Source organism: Cariama cristata, unplaced genomic scaffold, assembly GCF_000690535.1.
Source record: "Cariama cristata isolate BGI_N322 unplaced genomic scaffold, ASM69053v1 scaffold7844, whole genome shotgun sequence".
Lineage (NCBI taxonomy): Eukaryota > Metazoa > Chordata > Aves > Cariamiformes > Cariamidae > Cariama > Cariama cristata.
This window is the reverse complement of record NW_009614648.1, coordinates 102,093-118,818: the sequence shown is the minus strand read 5'-3', so window position 1 is coordinate 118,818 and position 16,726 is coordinate 102,093. Positions and strand designations below refer to the sequence as shown.

Below are 16,726 nucleotides of genomic sequence, written 5' to 3'. Positions count from 1 at the left end.
GAAGGGCATTGCTTACTGCATGCTACAGCTTAGAGCTTTGGTTGAGGGTAACCATTACTGACTGCCGCTGGAGTCGGTGTATTTCTGGGTGGCTTTTCTCGGTTTCTCATTGGGGTATGTGTGTAATAAGAGCGGAGTTACATCCTACTGGCTGTCTTCACAATAGATGACTTGCTTTGTACATCCTTATCTATAATGAAGTAGAGTTAATACAGACTTTAAAAAAAAATGCCATTTTTTTATTTGATTATGATTAGTATTTCGAAAGTGGAAAGTATTTAATTTCAGAAAAAATCGCAGGAACCCATGGTATCAACATGACTGAGAGTCGAGATAGTTAAGATTTTATGCATGTACTGATTTTAGCCTGAAAGTTTCTTGACTGATCCTCCATTATTATGATTCTTATAAAATGTCTACATCTGCTTCACCCTTTCTGTATCAATTTTATATTTAAAACTTGATATAATTTGCTAGTGTAGTAGAGCTGAATCACAGTCTAGAATGGAATTTACAATTTTCGCTAGAGTGAGTGAAATTTGATATAAGATTCTAAGAAAAGCTACTTACAGCCCAATTGCCGTATAATCACATCACTTTAAATTCATGTGAGAAAATGTTACAGTAATCTTGAATATAGTGATATAAAACTGTTTCTTGGGATACTAAGAATAAAATGCTGTCATTATGTTAAGGAATGCTTAGATCCAATGTGTAGACAGTTTATATAAAATAAGTGGGGGGTAGACGTGATTAACACCTGGTTTTATGAACTTAATGCATGGAAGAGGAAGGTGAAACAGAAATGTTCATATGGTGGAAACAGTTCTGGTATTTATGCATTCCCCCCCCACCCCCGATCTATAACCCCTAACTGCAGTTAAAAATAAACTGTTGCAGGTTAAAGGATACTCAAATAGAGGTGTAGAGTTGTCTTATACCCCTGCTGAGGGGGGGGTTGAAGAAGGGCCCTTAATGCTGACCTTGGTGTATTAGGGCAGGAGGGGGCATAGTGCTGCTCTCTCTTGGGACCTCTCGGGCTTTTAGGTCCCACGAGTGCTGGAGGACTCCTGTCCCCAAGCAGGGCATGAGCTAGTGGCCTCCGATCATGGCACCAGGTGTTGGCATGGGTACTCCTATCGCAACCCAGAGGGGCATGGGAAGGTAGGTTGGAGGGGCAGCCCCAGAGTCAAGTCCACAGATTTGGTTTGGATCTTTCTTGCAAGTTATTTTGCAGTACCACGTGCATGTGTTGAGGCCATTCTGAGAGGCTCTTGATCTTTTTCCATTTGGTAAATGTCAAGGAGAATAGGGACATTTCCACCCTCTCACAGAGTTGTGGAAAGGGAGCAATTGTGCTTTACCCTTGCTTCAGTTCTTTACAGCAGTTGTGGAAAAAAGCCTAATTTAACTGCCATCTGTCCTCTGATGTCATCAGAAATAAGATCTTATGTATAATTTGAGCTGTTCAGAGAAATGTAACTTGTAAAATACATACATTGAATGGATGCTGTGAAACTGCGTATTTGAGAAGATCTTTCTCATGTGGAATCCAAATTGCTACAAAGATGTAGAAAAATATATATAAACAAAAGATGTAGCCATATAAATAAGTTCTTTTGCCATTTTAGTAATATATTCCTTCCATGACATTTATGTCTAATCTGGTTTATTCTAGCAACAAGTATGTACTCATGAGAGTGATCACAAAAATATTTTCCTAGTCCATCACTGCAAACATCTCTAGGTTAGAAAGCAAAGAAAGAAAACATGTTCTTTAAATATTCATATATTTTTTAACAAATACTTAAACTACAGTGGCCTTTCCTTGGCTTTGTTACTGAGTGTTTATCTTAACATTTGGTATCTTCTAGTGTTTTAAGCTTCAGGCATCAACAGAGTGTGATGATAGTGAATGTACTTCAGAATTCTTTGTAGTAACATCTGTAGATCTTATGGAGTCATCTTTACGTGAAACTTAGTGGTTGGTCTAAGTTTGATATTTGTATTAGCCTTGTACAGAGGAAAAGTAGTCTTAGTATATGTAGATGGATGCAGAGATATATCCAGAATCCATGTTAGATTCTCTATTTTACTACCTTTGAAGGCAATGTGGGCAGAATGGAAAATCCATTCTTGTCTACAAAGAGCCAAAAAGGTAAACTGAAACACTTTGAACATATGACAGCAAAATATTTGGTATGTTTGTCTTGGAGAGAACTTTCAAGATTCAGATGAATTTTATAACACCTTAATCTTGTATAAAAATTAGGACCAGGACCACACTTTGGACTGCTTTTTAGTATTTATGTATTTAAATATGGAATAAGTAGCATTAAAAATCTGGAATATATTGAGTTGCCTTGACTGTCACTCAGCAGAATGATAATACTGTGCATATTCATACAAAGTTACTTCTTGCATATAAAAACTTTTCTAGACTGTATCCTTCTTAAAAGATCTGAAAATGTCTCAGATGAGACTATTAAATATTCCTTTCATTACTGTTTGTAAGACTCGCACAATATCACACTTTGCAAAATACCATTCAGTTACTGCTTTTGGCCATGGAATTCACTGAAGGAGTTCATATTAAAGAGTTTGGCTGGAATTAGGGAGATTAAGTCAGTGCTTTTTATTGTTATTGTTGAAGTTTTTATTTGCTGGTTGAAAGCTTTCAAAGTAACTTCAAATGTTTGCATTCTAATCACTTTCCTAAAACTTAAATCTGTACTGCACACTGTACTGAAAAAGTGTGCCTGATGGAGATTTGAGGATATATGGATAAAATATAAATGTCTATTTTTCTTTAGGATCTTGCTCAAGTATTTTATCCCACTGAGATTTTTTTGGCTCTAAGCAGCGTAGAGAATGTGCGTATATACATATATACATGCGTAGACGCATGTATCGAAACACATATATAACAATCAATGTGGCAGATGTTTAAGACTCAAAAATTGGAATCTAAATGGTCCCCTGAATTTAAAGGCTTTTAGGATTTTTAAATATCAAAAAACTGTCAAATGTATGGTTGTACACATTTATGTACAGATTCAGTAATTAATGAACCGCTAATGAGATTATTCATTTGCCTAAAATTCAGCATTGGAGATGTGACTGCAAAACCGGGTACTTAGATAAATTTATTTTAACATTTTGTGCTCCTCTATGTTGTTGGCTAGTTGCTCATCAGCAATGTGTTCTTAAGCAAATTAAGCTTTCTGATGTGAAATCCTCTGTAGGAACTTCTTTTGTTTTCAATGGGGCCTGCATTTCCTCCTGATTATTGCAGGATCCTGATGTGGTGTGTTAGAGAATACTGACGTGGAAGAAACGGGGAGAAATAACTGTTGTGTAGTATGTTCTGGTGGCTGAAGTCACCAAGGCTAAGGCTTCCTGGGTAGTTTTTCACACGTACATGAAGATCTTTCCTAGAAAATTTATAGGAAGAACGTAGCAGGAAATGAACCCGCTTCCAGAAGATATTACCTACTGAAAATAAGACCAATACCGTAACCTGTCTCAAAAAGCTGATTTCTATTGTACTATCCTATAATAATCACTGATTGTAAATTTGCCGGAAGAATATGAATGGAAAGGCTCAAGTATAAACTTGGCATATATAATACGTGTTACCTAGTGGTCCAGTACTTCATGAAATTTTTCAAAAAATTCTACGTTTTGCTGACAAAAGCATTGCCTCTGTGCATGTAGCCATACCCTTGTGCACACACGCACATAGCGGTTTGATCTTTGATGTAACTGGGTTACATTATCTGCTTACTGACATTTGGTCAAAGGCTGACCCAAATGGACAGCCTTTTGAGTGCATCTGGTCCAGCTCTCCATCTCTGTTATACTCAGTGACTCAATCCTTAACCTCCGATAGCTGCATGTTGTCCATGGTAAATAATACTTCTTGCATCTGGCAGTGCATGCTATTTCTTCCAAAATGTTAGCATCCTCCCGGAGGAGTACAGAAATTTCTACGAGTAGCTGTATAGCGTCAAAATCAAGGATACCATTTTGCATTCATTTGGACATAAAATTACTTCTTTATTTACAAAGTTTTAAAATTTGGGTTTTAAAAGATGATGCATTCACTTATAACGATATAAATCCCTAACAACTTTAGTGGTATTGCATCCGTGAACCAGCTGCTAAAATCTGCCTCATTGTTTTTAGTAGCAAAAATAAAATAGAATACTTGTATTTTATAAAATAATATGAATACCACCTACTGCTTCTGAAGTAGTGAAGCTGTCATGAAGGACTTCCTCTTCCAGAAAAGAATACTGCTCCTGCTATGAACACATCATACTTAAAAGTAAAGCCTCTACAGAGATTAGCTGGATATCCATCTAGAACAGAAATGATTGGAGAATTCTCATCTGTTATTTTTCCATTCATTGAGAAAATAAATTGTGTTTTCTGTTGAGGAAAAAAAAATACCTTTAATTAATTTAATACATCTGGTGAGGACACTGCTGTTCATAGACGGTAGTTGATACTATTAAAAAAAAAAAAAAAGAAAAAAAGAAAAAGCCCCCTCTCCCAACCCTCCTCCCACTCCATCTACTTCTGTTGCCAGAGTAATTTTAGTGTATATTGTTTTGTTTGGAGTAATCAGGCTGAAGTAGCATTAGTCCAGCTTCTCATCTTTTAATTACAGACAGTTTATTGTCTATGCTGTCCCACTTTCTGCATGGTTCCCCACCAGCCAGCTAGACTTAGCAATCTCCATTAATTTAATTTGGCATTTCATTCAATCAGACAGACTGTGAACATGATGAATTTTTTTTTTTTAAAATAACACAATGCTCATTCTTAATTGATGTCCTTATCAGACATTGTATTTGCCAGAGCTGTAATTATTGGTCAGGCAGCAAAATCAAATCTGCCCAAATGCAGTGAAGATGTTCTCCGGTGAAATTATTAAGATACAGTACTTAGACCTGCAAAGTAATTTAGTTTTGGTCTGTAATTACATCTTTTGGGATCGTTATCTTTCTTTTTACTCATAAGGATAGCGTAACCTCAGAGGAATTAATTTGCCAAATATGAAGATAGAACTGAGATCCTTGCCATAATATATATCTGTGCAAGTAGATATTATTCTATATAAAAATTATGTGCATGCTCACACTATAAGAGAATTATTTTATTAATGGCCATATTTTTAAGAGTACAGCTTCTAATTTTATTGCAGAAATACTGGATGTTTGATCAGTTCAGGCTGCCATTTTCCGTAAGCAGTAAATTGGCATCAGAAATGACAGAGTTTGGATGTGATCTAAAATACATATGCACGTGGATATGTAGTGCTGTGACAGAACTAGTTTAGAGCTAGTTCTGCAGGCAGTAGTTCACCATCAAGCCAGTGAGAATTCTGTCTCATGATACTAACCTGAGAAAATTTAAATGTGTATTTTGACTAAACATTAATAATTATGTTATTATAATTAAGTTAATGTTAATAATAATTAAGTACAGAATTGCAATCATTCCTTTTAAGCAAAATGTAAGTCTCCAGATTAGTCATGAAAAGATGATAAAATGTGTTTCATTCCTGTTATGGATGTATTTTGTTTGAGTTTTTCATTTAGGACATTTATTCACATTGCATGGTTTTCGTGGTATTCTGTGCTGGAACAATAACCTTTCCAATAGTTTCTCCTTCCTTGTGGTTGCACTACTAAATTAAGCAGAAATATGGTAAAAAGAATTATTTAGAAAATCTAATGTATTTGCCTGATGAATCCAATTTTACTGTTGAGCATAAAAATACTACTATTTTTAAAATTCATTTTTGTTCCATTGAAATGCTCAATAAAAGTCTGGGCTCCTCTGTGTCTGGGTTTAAGTTACTTATGTATTTCTGTATTTGCACCTTTTAGGAAATGAATAGTGGGTGTGAGTTCTAATGTTTTTCAGGTTAGAGTTGTACCACAGTTGAGTTGATTTAAAGACAGAAATGTAGAAAGTTGTAATAAATACTAATGACTGAATGTTGTAAGTAAAATAATTTCTCCATTAAAATTAGTAGGAAAATTCCCATTAACTTTTATAGGTTCAAAATGTTATTCTGTCTGTCCATAACACCTTCGAAATGAGTTATTTGCTTTACTTTTTATGCCTTTTTTTAATATTATGTGTAGTGGTGTGAACTTCTCTTATGCTTGTTTTATTTCTTGCTGTGGCTTTTGACTCATTGCAGTTGCAAAAGAAGAGCCCAGACAGTAGCCACTATTTAACCTTTTGAGGTTTTCTCAAGATATTTTTTTTCAGTAGGAATGCAGACTCTGTGGACATTTAATCACTGATTTTTATCCAGAACTGCCAAGGTTTTCTGTGACATTCATCATATCAGACTTCTTTCTTAAAACAAGCGTTCATTAGTCTCAGCTTTCATAACTACCCAGTTTTTAAGGTCTGGTGAGGGCAAAGGGTAGCTTGAAAACTCAAGTAGCATTTGCTGTGTTGATTCAAAGTGGCTAATCCCTTGATTTGCAAACAGATATCATAACATCTGGCCTAGGAGGTTTGGTCTATGAAAACCTGCAGTCTGTAGAAGTGGGACAGTGATACAGTTTTTATATTCCCAATCCTGGGCAGGAGTTGATTTGATCTTCATTAGGGCATGTGTTGGGGAAGGAGTAGAAAGCATGAATTTTCCCTTAGCATTGCAAATACACACCCTTCCTAGAAAAGCTGGATAAGGCTAGATGTTGGGCTTCAGGTTTGGTACTCAAACTAAGAGCTGAGCCTCAACAAGCTATTTCAGAAATAATCAGTTTTCTTGACATTCTTTATACAAGGTATTAGTAAGCCAACATCCAGTCTCATTACAGTTTTCATGTTGGTTCTTACAGATTTCAGTAGGGCCAAGATTCAAGTTCCCTTGCAACATGAAAGAGTGGAGGACTGAACTGTCATAATTTTAATGCAGTGATTTGCATGAAGAATGAAAGCTGTGGTTCACAAGAAGTTCAGAAGGGATTTTGTTTGTTTGCACTCCATTGCATGGAATCAGCGTATGTGTGTGGTTTCCATTGGTTTGCTGTGGCAGTAAGTTGTAGTGCCCATGCTTAATGTATTTATCAAAACTTAAGATGGGGTTTGTTGAACACCTGAAATCAAAGGAAACGAATAGTAGTTTGTAATGCAATGGCATGTGTTGCCAAAGGAAGCTGGAAATATTTTATTCTTTGCTAGTTACAGAGCGAGGGTTCTCTGAGATCTTTAGATGCCAAAGTTTATGCAAAACCTTGCTAATTGCTATGGCTAAGTAATTTGCAAAGCATCCCAATGCCAGCGTAGAACAAAAAGATAACTGGACTGGGTGCTGCATCTCACTTTCTTTCTGTCTCGAGGAAACCCAACGAGTGGGACGCCACAGGACTATACCTGGACAGTCCAAATTGCTGAATCTTGCGTGCTCTCAATTATATAAATGTTCTAAGATGTTTATGAGGGGTCTGAACAAGGAATCCTATAGAAAGTAAATGGAGAAACATGTTGACTGCAACAAGAGTCATTTCACCAAAAACACCTTTCCCAAATTATTTTACTAAAATAGGCAGGAACCCCTTGTTCTACTTGGAATGATTTATAACTGTTCCCAGCTGATTGCAAAGTGTTTCTAAATTAAAAGCCATTAATTATAGCCTTATATAGATACAAAGATATGCTAGAAGTGCTTTGTAATTCCAGCTCTGCACTTCAGGTGAGAGCTTTTTAAATTACTTGGACCATTGGAGCCACCTGCTTGACTAAATGCTGAGGGCGCTGTGTTTCAGTACTCATCAGTGCATTGCAGTGTTAACATTGTTACTGATTTTTCTCATTTCTCCAGGGCAAATACTAATTAATGGATACAATTCACAGCTGATTAGCTGTAGTTTCTTCAGTAATTACATTCGCAGACTAACTGTTCAGAAGAGGATTTCTAACCCAGTTCTTATTTCACTCTAAGCTTAATTTGTTTTTTGAATTGTTTAGGTCCTTAAGATAATAACCATTTTATTTTCTTTTGTTGTTATAGGTACCGTTAGATAATAAGGAAGTTTAATCTTAGAAATACTCGCTGATAATTGTTGTGTGCCTTCAATGGATTTCTAATTCAGAGACAAAAAATAAATTTAAATAGTACTTATGATCCATACTAACAAAAACCTAAACATACCAGGTTCTGACATCGGTGCCTGAATCATACACAACAGGGTCTTAAATATCGTAGCCCAAAACCAGAATGAATCTAAGGGTATGTACTTATAACTTTTAGCTTTGACATTCATTGTTACGTCATTTGCTTCCACAGTCTTAATAAAATGGAAAATTATGTTGTCACTTTCCCCTTTGTTTTACTTTAATAAAACAAAGAGGAAGAAAACCACTTGGCAATCAGAACACCAGTAGCTGTGGTGTGAGGAATACCTGTAGATCAAAACAATGTAGATTTTTACTCTTCAAGGTAAAAATCAGCTACATTTCCATTTTGAGGCACTAGGGTCCCTGGGATGCTAGGCCCATTAAAATAGGATAGGGTTTGTTCACTTAGATATTCAATGTTAGAGCTATACTTGCCTATTGTACCTTTGCACTTTGGCATAATTTGAGAACCTGATTTATTTTCTTTTTTTTTTTTTTAATTACTGTAGAAAGAACAGCTCTATTGGAGCCATTTGAATCTTCCATGTAAATCCTTCTTAGTTTGCCACTAACTGACAAGAAAAAAATCTATCCTGTCGATCTCACTGTTGAGCTGAAGTACTATGTCTTTGTGCAACTAATCCACACGCACACATCCTTATGTGCCAAAACAGTAATTTGAATGTGCAATTTTATTTGAATTTTTTAATCTCCAAAAATGGGTGACATCTGGGCTTTTAAAAAATGGATGACATTACTTGAGTATCTGCATAGCTAGGGATAACAGAGTTTTAATAGCTATGAGGCAGCCTGCATATTGTATTAAGGCCTCTGTTGCTTAACATGTGTTATAAGTTGAAAGATTCAGCGTGTTAAGTACACAACTGGAATTTCATACTTCAGAGTGAAGAATCTCATCTCATATTCTTTCCTCCCCATGATTGTCTTCTGGCTTTGTTGATGTCCTGAGACTCCAATTCTTTGTGTTCTTTTTTTTTTAGTTCCTTTTAACTTTTGATCTTATTTTCAGAAATGGATTTTTGAGTTTTTGGGGAAAGAGCTTTTCTTGAAAGGATCACTCTGGCCCCTCTGCTGCTCTGGGATGCTGGAGGAACTGGAGAGAGAACTGAGATCTGAAAGGCTTCCCTGCTGAAACAGTTAGGCACCAAGTACTGCAGTAGCAAATTGAACTGGAGCAAGGTGGTTTTCCTTTCAGGACAGGTTCAGCTGATCTGAAAGCACAACACAGTTTCTTGCTTGGAAAGAAGAATCTGTGCAGGTGCGTGGTTACCCATCCTCATGCACTTGTTGCAGAGCTCATGCTGCTGCTGGTGGTGGTTGCTGTTGTGGTTTCAGGGGGAGAGGCAGGTTCACTAAGATCTGGCAGGCTTAAATAAAGCCTTCCTGAAAAAATTTGCTTTACAGAACTTGAAAATTGGAGTTAAGGGAAGAATGCTTAGTGTGGCTTCAGCAGCAGTGATGTGGTAGGGCATTATAGGGACAGCACAGGGGCTTTTCTTTCATTTGATACTCTTATTTTGCATTGTGCACTGTGCCCGATAATAGAAATGTGAAAATGTGAAAGCCTGTGATTTAGTGTTTTAGTGGTAGCTGCCTGGCATGCGTGGTGTCTGTTCCTTGAAGCAAAGACTCTAGACGCCTACCTGCTCCAGGAGCACAGGCAGAAACAGTTACCAGACTACCCGCTTTTCGTAAGTGCCGTTTAAGGGAATAATGCCCACGAAGTGCTAATTAACCAAATGCTGATAATCTCTTCCTTTTCTGTGTTCAGTCTGTAGAAGAAAAAGTACTTTTCTTCAACAAATGTTGATACTTGAGAATTTGCAGGAAATGACTCTGTGGTATGTGAGAGGATCCTTTCAGATCACTCACATGTGAAAAGAGTTGCACCTCAGTGGGAGCAAGTGGGCACTCGGCCCACTCCACCTTGGGTAGATCCCAAGGTCTCAGTGTGATATGGTTTCTCTGATTTGCAAAATCTTTTGGTTTTAATGTTCACTGGGGGTGTGGGAGCTCAACTGGAATGAAGGATAGACAAAGGGGGATTGTTTGGCTTTTTAATTTTGTGGAAAGAATGGCGCTGTAGATTCTTATTCTTCCCCTTATTGACCTTCATCTCTTTAAAACCAAGTCTACTTGGAATACTAATATACCAGCTACTTCCAGCTGCAGCAATCTTCTGGATCAGGATCATCAGCAGAAATACTACAATGCATGTTAGGAAAGATGTAGTAGAGTCAAAATGTCTTTTCTGGAGAATAGCCTTTTGCTAATGGACGCTTAGTTTCTGAAGTCACCTCTAGGACTGTGGGGTGACATTGCTACATGGACAAAGAAAGTTGGAGGCATACACTTTTGATATCTTTCACATACAGACCTGGGGATGCAGAGTATGTAATAATAATAATAATGTTGAAACCAACCTGGTTCTGACTTCAAAGAACATCTGCAAAATTACATCTTATTTGTTTGTTATTTTGTTTTCGTTGGGTTTTTTTCAACTTTTTCTATGCCAGTGATGGGGTAAAGAAAGGTTTATTGTGGCATACATTAAAATGCAAATATTTTTTTTCTTTCAGTTTGGAAACAATAACAACTACATGAACATGGCAGAGGCAAATAATGCGTTTCTTGCTGCAAATGAGGTAGATGTTTTTCTTTTTTATCTATGCTCATATTCTGCTATTTGCTGTGATAATTTAACAGACTTTGAATGGGTGAAGAGTGAAGTGCCGAATTTCTGTGTGTTTTATGGAGCACAAAATAAAGACTTTAATGAGAAAGAAAATAACCTGACAGCTCTCCATTACCAGTCAATTTAGCTGTCCATAAGGCTGTTACTTACATAGCATGTCAATAGAAACAAATCTGCTTTATGTATGAAAAAAAATGATAAACAGAAGGAAACAAATAGAAAGCACAGTAGGTATACACTGTGAAAGCAAGCTTAGTAATAGTCATTACTAGCTAATGTGCTAATTTCTGTTATAGATACAAACATTTTAACTTGGGTTCTTAATACTCATATAAGTTAGAAAACCAAAACCAACTTTGTTGCCCAAAGTGTGTATGCTGTGTGAAGGAAACTTCTGACCAAGATCAAAAATGAACCCAGAGGCCAGGCTAGTGGCGGCTGGCTGGGTTGTGGAGCTGATGTATTTGATCACTGCCTTTGAGAATGGAAACAGGGGAAAGGTATGGCAACTACAGTCTCCGTGTATTTGTTACAGTGGTGCCGCTTAGTTGGTCTAAGTATTAACTTAGTCTAGTTAATAGACTATCAACATACTAATGCTGATCCCAGCTCCAGACAGAAACACCTTTTACTCGTCACCAAAAATGAACAGCTCATATTTCAAAGGGAAGTATGGAAGGTGCAAGAGGCACTGTCTAGTAATGTGCATAGCAATATAGAGAACAAGAACTAAGTATTTATATAAGGTGCATGCCATAAATGATCTTCCCAACATAAGGAAAGGTTAGAAAACTGGGCAGCCTTGATTTTACATGTTGTAAGTGGTGATTCAGTCACAGATATTCTTGTGCACTTTTAAAAAAGTGATCTCAGAGAAAATAAGCAGAAAGGTATAACAATAAATATGAAGGTTAGAATTAAGAGTCGTATTTTATGAATCATTTATACAATGGTCACCATCTCTTTTTACCCAGCAAGACTGCTTAGATAAGGGAATATTGTTTGGCACTAGCTCCGGTGTTATTTGTGATAATGAACACAAACCCCATCTGTAATGACAACATGATGTTTCTTTCTGTAGAATTTCTTTCCTACATTTGAATCAAACATTGATGAAAGCTCTGCTGCCAGCAGCTGTTCAGAGACAATTTAATTCCAGCTGTGATAATTCACCGTGTCAGACATTGGCTGTTATATGTTGATACAACAGTTCTCCAGATTTGCATTTTTATCAAAAGGAACAAATGTTTTGAACATTTCAGTACAGATGGCATTTAACCATGCACACAGTGTGTTTTTTTTAAATGTGTAAAATATAAATATTTGAAAAGTTAATAACTTTAAAAAATGTGATTGGTAAGATAAATCCCACAAATGTTATACCATCTTTTGGTCATAACAGCACCTTCCTACAATCCCAAATTGCATACTATTCAGGCTGTTTTTACAGACTGAATAGCCCAGTGATTTGGATTTAAGACTACTTCACTAAAGGGCCTGCTTTCTTCTTAGATTACATCTATGTTACCCTCAATCTTAGGTCCGTTATACATTTTTTAAAAAAGACATACATATTTGGACAAGTTACATTGTGAGAATTCACGTTTTAAAAATGTACAGGTATTCATCAATTCACTCTCCTATTTGTAGTAAGCTGTAAGTATTACAATGAATGCTACTTTTCTAAGTAAAATATTGTATTATTATCTAGCTGTGTTATATATTTATCCAGCTGTCCTAAAGTTATTCTGTTAGATAGGGAAGAAAGATCCAGTTCTTATAATTACTACTGTCTCATAAATACGTCAAGTAAAGAGAGATTCAAACGTACTATAATAATACTGATTTCACTGAACCCTTTTGCTTGAACACAGAATAAAAATATGATTAAGTGTTAGTGTTCGCATTAAAGTGTGAACCTAACTTTGCAATTACTACATTACAATGTATTTAATTATAGTGTTTTTACATCAACATGAATGTAGCTTTCTTGCTATGAATTTGGGCCTGAGCACTGCTGAGCTAGAAGCCCATTTTATTCCTGTAAATAATGCCTTAAGAGTGTAATCCTAGAGCACACTCAGGCTTAGAAGCCACACATTTGCTTTATGTTTTCTGTCTCTATGTCATGCTTACTACGACCCATTTTAAAGCACCTTAAATATTTATTGAAATAATATTTCAAGTGTTAATTACAGTGGTAATGAAAACAGCCAAATGCCACATATCAAGAATGAGTGTTTATCCGTATTGTTAATGTGATATGTTAGATTTCATTAAGCAGTAATGGGGTAGCAAATGAGTCACAAATTACAGTTGCATCTGTTACTAGACCACATTAGTGCCAAAATAACTGCAAATGCAGCCATAGGGTTATGTTCATTAGCCAACCACTTCTCCTGGCCAATCCATCCTTTGTGTTTGTGAACTATGGGGTCCACGGGAAGAAAAATTCACACCTTTTGTAATATAGCAGCAGGGAAGTCAAACGTCTCCCTAATCCAGGCCCAGCTTTCACATCCAGAATTAAGTTATAGTCTTGCAGTTCTATCGAGATGAGTAGGGTCTCAGCAGACTCTGACTGTACTGCAGACTGCAGCAGTCTGGGACCTCATCATTTCTGGTGTGAGACCAATAATGACAGCTGACAGGTTCTATATGCAAGCAAAGGTTTTTCTTGTGTTTCAGTTTCCATCTTCTCTCAAGCGGTTATTAATTTATATCATCATTAACAGTTTGAAGGATGACAATTTGCAGCAGTTAATGAGATCTTTCACTGAACTTATCATTTTTAAATTAACTGGCATTAAGTCATTCTTTCAAACAATGTAAATAATACATAAAACCATCCCCCTCTCCCAACTCAAATCCTGAACTAATGCAAACAAACAAATCCCAGAGCAGCCTTGCATGTCCGGAACAAGACAAGAGTGCCTATTTTAGGATTGCCAACTGCCCAATTTGATCAGGACAGTCCTGATTTGGGTACATTTAAAATGGCCTAATTTCAAGCACTGAATTTCTATTATTAAGTAGCAGTGGACCTGAAATAATACATGAAAGTTCATTTAACTTGCAAGAAATTTGAATAAGCATAGCTCATTTATTTCCCAAATAAAAGTCAGCAATGTTGAAGCCAGATACAGGCTCTACGTGAATAAAGATTATCTTTGACAGACACATGCACACGTACAAACACGTGCAAACCCTGAAGATAACTGGCGGTAAATGTTTTGCTCAAGGCATCTTAACAGGTGTTTAGTTCGTAACAAACCTACTGTTCAAACAAAGCTGCCTTGCTTCAGAAGGCACTGGAGGCTGCTGTAATCAGCCTCACTCTTTTATACGTTGCTGTCCTCCAAATTACAACTCTTGTTTAAAAGAGTGCATTGTACTTTTGGGATGGAAAAGAGAAGAAATAAAGACCAGAATTATAATATTTCATGTTTATTAGTGGATAAAAAGGAAAAAAGATGTTGAAATGGTCAGTGCTGAATTAATGTTGTGTGTGTGCTACAAAATTGTCAGTATTTTATGAAGCATGAGAGTAATATAAGCTGTTTGTGCTATTTTACTAACATATCAATAAAGTGGCAATTTGTTACACAGCCAAATCCAATGTAGTTGATATTCAGACTAACAACAAAGACAGATGTTGCTAATTAAGTACGCATTAAAAAACTGTTAATACTGATACTCCATTAAAACCATATGATAATGAGACTTAAATCTTTAATCAGAATGATCCACAAACCCCTTTGGTATGTGAAACTTAAAAATTTTGTTGCATATAGAGTTTGCATTTGAGAACAAAACAAGATTTGGACTACAGGTCCAGAGGTGGTTACTGAGAGCACTGTGCCCTAACGTGGTTTGCCTTGTCCTGTCCTTTTCTAGCAGACGTTCCATACGCCGAGCCTTGGGGATGAGGAGTTCGAAATCCCACCCATTACCCCCCCGCCTGAGTCAGACCCTGCACTGGGCATGGCAGATATACTTCTGCCCTTTCAGGGCCTTGGTGACCAGCTGCCTGCACAAGCAAATGAATTTACACCTCAGTTTCCCCCCCAGAGCTTGGATCTTCCCTCTATTACAATATCCCGAAATCTTGTGGAGCAAGACGGCATCATCCACAGCAATGCATTACATATGGTAGGTCCGATTCTTTGTGTATTTCCATTGCCCAATGTTATCTATCAAAGCATAGTAATGTAGATTTGTGTCATTGTCCTGATTTGGCTAAAACAGGACTATTTCTCCTTTCAGGAGTTTTTCTTTCAGTTAAGTTTCTTCTAAGTAACTGCACTTTCTGAAAGTACAGCTACATGTTTTTTAGACAGTGTCTGCTTTTCAGACTTGATAACGCTCGATGTTTATAGTTGCTACTGCATTATCAGTAGGATTGGTATGCAGAAAGGCCCGTGTTTATACTTATCCCTATGAGAACCAAGGTCACTGCTGGCTGCCTTCTGTTAAACAAGTCAAAAAAGATGTAAAAGGTTCACATCTGCGGAAGAGTGTGGATGGGGCAGGTGACCAAAAACTGACCAATGCAGTATTCCATCCCGTCAACGTCATACTCGGTATAAAGCTCAGGGATCACGAGGGCTGGGCTCTCTTCTTTCATGGTCGGCATCCCTGTGGGACCCTGCTCATTCTCCTGCCTCTGCCGCCGATCCGTGCATTCCTGAATCCGGTTCCTGTCGGCTGCGGAGTCTGGTCCAGGACATCTGGGTGCCCACCCTGCTGCGGCAGCAGTGCGAGACGCTGCGGGCTGCGGCCTGCAATCCCCGACCGTCATCGGGAAACTCAGTATCGGTTTTGTATACTTTTCCTTTTACTTCCATTAGCAGTAGTAGTAGTAGTATTAATATCGTTATACTATTTTCCATTATTATTGTTTTATTAAAGTAGTTCTAATTTCCAATCTGTAAAGTCTCTCTCCCTTTTCTCTGTCCCTTCTCCTCCCGGGGTGAGGGAGGGGTTAGCAGAGAGCGCCTGCTGCCGCAGCCTTAAGTGATGACACTCATCTATCAGTTTTAAGTGACCTCTCAGAAGATCTGTATGATTTCTTGGTATTGTAGCCTGACCAAGCATTTGTCAATGTTCTGTATCGTGTGCAGGCGTATTCTGTATGAATGGTGACACGTGTTGTCAGTGTTCCACAGCAAACAGTGATAGACTACTATTCAGTTCTCTAAGGTGGTTGGCAAATGGTTAAGGGTTTAATATTGGTGGATTCAGGAGGATAAACATGGTTGTTAATGTATGGTGCAGTGCTATACTGTCTGTGAACAGATCTTTTGTGAAGAAGCAGTCAGGCTTTATAAATAGGGAATTTTAATTTTTGGAATGGACTTGGAAGCTCATATCCGTTGGTATCATGTGCATCCTAAGTGCTGCTAAAGTTTCAAAATGTGTTATGCAGTTGACACTGGCATCAAGAGTTGGAAGACCATTGTGTTGTCCAGGGTGAACTACAGCATTTAGAAGGAATTGCTTGTCTGTATTTCAAGTATAGGACCCCCATCTGACATCCATGGGGATATTTTGAAAGTGTAGTATTGAGAGTAGCTCAGAAAGGAGCCAGACGTAGTATGCCAGCAGTAAAAAACATGTATTTCCCTGTATTCTGTATATTCCATGGACTAAATCTTTATAAATGGAAAATTTATTATTTTTTTAAACTCATAATAGAAGCAATAGGGACGTATTACCTTGACCATACTCTGAAATACAGGGCCATGAAAAGACTTTGTTCTGTCCGGTGCTCTTGTTGACCATAGAGGCTGGAGCAGGTTGGGCATGTTCACCTATTCCTGGGCTCTTTCTGAGCCCTCCAGAATGGGGAGGGAC

General features: G+C 37.3%; 1 protein-coding gene across 1 annotated transcript in view; it reads left to right on the top strand.

The window, feature by feature from the left end:
* The first annotated feature begins 1,108 nt into the window (after positions 1–1,108).
* The window catches only part of TOX3 (TOX high mobility group box family member 3), a 43,538-nt gene continuing 27,920 nt past the window's right edge, over positions 1,109–16,726 (top strand). Inside the window, exons 1-4 of the mRNA XM_009699505.1 lie at positions 1,109–1,164; positions 9,752–9,866; positions 10,755–10,820; positions 14,768–15,022. Of these exons, the coding sequence (XP_009697807.1) occupies positions 1,109–1,164; positions 9,752–9,866; positions 10,755–10,820; positions 14,768–15,022 (492 nt within the window). The remainder of the gene's footprint in view (positions 1,165–9,751; positions 9,867–10,754; positions 10,821–14,767; positions 15,023–16,726) is intronic.